Below are 2,956 nucleotides of genomic sequence, written 5' to 3'. Positions count from 1 at the left end.
AACACTAAATTGTGTTACACTAGGTTATGTAAGTGTTAACAAGACTAGACTGAAATGTAGAAAAATTAAAGCCATTGATAAATTGTGGGTGAGAATCTGGTTTGAATTTCTCTTCTTGTTTTTGTTTCTCTTGATATCGTCACTTATTGTTTAATTATTATTATTATTGTTATTTTATTTTTAGAAATGGGGGTCTCACTGTTTTGCCCAGGCCGGACTCAAACTCCTGGCCTCAAGCGATCCTCCTGCCTCGGTCTCCCAAGTATCTGGACTACAGGTGTGCACCACCGTTCCCAGCTGGGAGTTTGGATTAAGCTAAATGTTTGCCTGAAATTTTGGATCCACTGACCATTGGAAGTAGAGCGACCTAGAGAATTTCTCTACTCTGCGACAAAGGGGGATTTGAAGTTACAGACAGATTTGTAAACATCTCTCCAAGGACTGACTCCATGCAGAAGATAATCAAGGAAATAACAGAGGAAAAGACGAAAAGCCCCTCTCATCGGTTCACGAAGGCTGGTTCTACCACTGGCCTCTCTCACCTCCCAGGAATTCTGCTTGTCCCTCTGGCTTCACACCCTCCTGGGGCGACTTATATAAATCACGCCACCTTGCGCTGTCCCTGCAGACCCATCGTCTAGGAAGGGCAGAGCCAGGTACAATCCTCTCCCCGACTGGGGATTTGCAGCAGTAATCTCCATCCACAGAGGAGATAAAATCCAAGCAGTGACCTTCACTCTGACTTCCCCCCCATCTGCGCTGTGGCTGAGACAGCCGTCTGGGGTTCATTAATGTTGTCTGGGCTTCAGGCACATCCTGCTCCTGGTGCCAACACCCTGAGTTCAAGTCCCCCTTGGATTTGCCAGCCTTACTCAGAGGAAACACCACCTGGATGAACAAGTGAACTCCTAACCTCAGCCAGGGCAGGATAGAGTCAGACAGAAAGAAGAGGCCAGGGAGAGCTGCCGGATCAGGGCGGGCTGCCCTTTCCCTGGAAAACCACTCAAGACCCGCTCTGCTGGGAAGAGCAGCCTTCTAGAACCAGCACACAGGCTGAGATTCTTACCGACATCTCCCTACAGCCCATCGCAAGATTTTATTTTTACATACGCCAAGAATATTTTAGAAATGCTTTATCATGTGACACTATCATGATTTCAGAAGTAAATATCGCTAGGCCTTTAATGAGCACATGCTGTATGCCAAGGCACTAGACAGAGCTAGGAGGTTAGTTTGAAAGACTACTATTTCCAGCGCCTTCATTTAGAAGATAGGCAAAGCGCAGGCCCAGGGTGGCAAGTCACTTGCCCAAGGTCGCAAGCCAGTTAACAACAGAGCCAGAACTACAGCCGAGGTCTGCTGACAGAGAGGCTCCCTCTCTGTTCTTTCCCCCACATCCAAGGACAAACACTTCAGGAGTAGGTGCTCAGACTTGGAAGGTTGGAAAACCTTGGAACTAACCAGGAAGTTCAAACTTCTGGGACAGAATGAATCTGCTTTGAGTGAATGAGACAGGTAGCCAAGTACCGTCTCAGCACACGTGATCTAAGAACAGCTCCATCCCTCTTGTATAAAGCAGACACGTATTCCCGCCTGAGGCTTCTTCCCTAGGGACTCCTATCCAAGCAGCTCATCTAATGCGACACCTTCCTCCTACCTTAGCCAACATTATGTTGAACCATATGAAGTTGCCATTTTATGGCTCAAAGAAATTAGAATATTGTCAATTTCATATGGTTTGACCTAACACATGCTCACATGCGTAGTACTAATAAGTAGTATACTCCACGGGGAGGAAAGCCACTGGTGGGTGGGGTAGGGGGTGACAGAGGCCTGGGCCTCAGTGTCCCCATATAGCTCTGACCCTGGGACTGGAGGCCACTCACTCTTTGACTTCTTTGGAGGAAAAGTCCAGGTAGCGGTTGCTGATCCACTGAATCTCAAACCAGTCCCGAAAGCCGTTGTTGCCGCAGCATTTGAACTCGATCTGCAGCATGTCGATGGTCTTCTTCATGAAACACCTGCCGGGGGTGTCTGTGTCGCGGTAGTACTTCATTCCGTTCTTGAGCCCGTAGGCCAGGGTGCTCTCCAGCGAGCCCCGCATCAGGAAGCAGCAGAGGGCCACGAGGAAGAGGACGATGTTGAAGAAAACACAGATGGCCAGGTACGGCTTCAGCCAGGGCTTCCACTTGGTGTACTTGGTGGGGTCCAGGGAATCGTAGCAGATCTTGCCAGCCAGAGAGTTGAAGACACAGGACAGCAGCCCCACCCCTATCAAGGAGTTGGGCACAAAATGGCTCTCTGAATTATTCATCACATCACTCCTCTTCCGGAGTTCAATCTTCAGGAACAGCCCCAGGCTGAAGATGATGATGCCAGCCAACACGGAGACCCAGTTCATGAGCCAGAGCCCTTGGGCCAGCTTGACCCGCTTCTTCTGGTCGAACTTGACTTTCAGCAGCGCCATGCTTGCCGGGCGTCGTCCGGGCAGCCTCCCACCGCACAGCTCCCACTCCTAACCTTAATGAGCTCACGGGCGGACCACTCAGGGCCTTGGGAAGGGTGCAGATGGCCCAAGCTTCAGGGAGCTACTCCGGGGGCTGCCCATGTCGAGCCCCCCTAGCCTGGGACCCCCGTTAACTCAGTAGCAGTGGCAGGGGCCTCGGAGTCGCAGCTTGCGCAGGGGCTGGTCCTGGGCGTTGTTTCTTCCCGCTCCCTTCCCAGCCAAGAAGGGACAGCCTGAAAGCTGCAGATTAAAAGTGGGATCCCAAGACATTTCGCTAATCTCTTTAGCCAGGTTCATCCCATTAGATAAAGCCAGGCCGGCCTCAGAACATGGCCGAAAGCAGCCTCCACGCACACGCGGGACCAGACAGCTCCGGGTTCAGCTTGGAGAATGGGGAGGAAAAAGGGCAAGACTGGGCTTTTTCTGGAGGTCTGGTCAGATCCCACATCT

At 51.2% G+C, this 2,956-nt stretch overlaps 1 protein-coding gene across 1 annotated transcript in view; it reads right to left on the bottom strand.

Moving 5' to 3' along the window:
• PRPH2 (peripherin 2 (retinal degeneration, slow)) overlaps positions 1–2,755 on the bottom strand; it is a 13,751-nt gene extending 10,996 nt beyond the window's left edge. Inside the window, exon 1 of the mRNA XM_012640825.1 lies at positions 1,887–2,755. Within this exon, the coding sequence (XP_012496279.1) occupies positions 1,887–2,467 (581 nt within the window). The 5' untranslated portion in view covers positions 2,468–2,755. The remainder of the gene's footprint in view (positions 1–1,886) is intronic.
• Positions 2,756–2,956: the final 201 nt, after the last annotated feature.

This window comes from Propithecus coquereli, unplaced genomic scaffold, assembly GCF_000956105.1.
Source record: "Propithecus coquereli isolate 6110/MARCELLA unplaced genomic scaffold, Pcoq_1.0 Scaffold158, whole genome shotgun sequence".
Taxonomy (NCBI): Eukaryota; Metazoa; Chordata; class Mammalia; order Primates; family Indriidae; genus Propithecus; species Propithecus coquereli.
The sequence above is the reverse complement of the archived record's forward strand: the minus strand, read 5'-3'. Positions and strand labels throughout refer to the sequence as shown.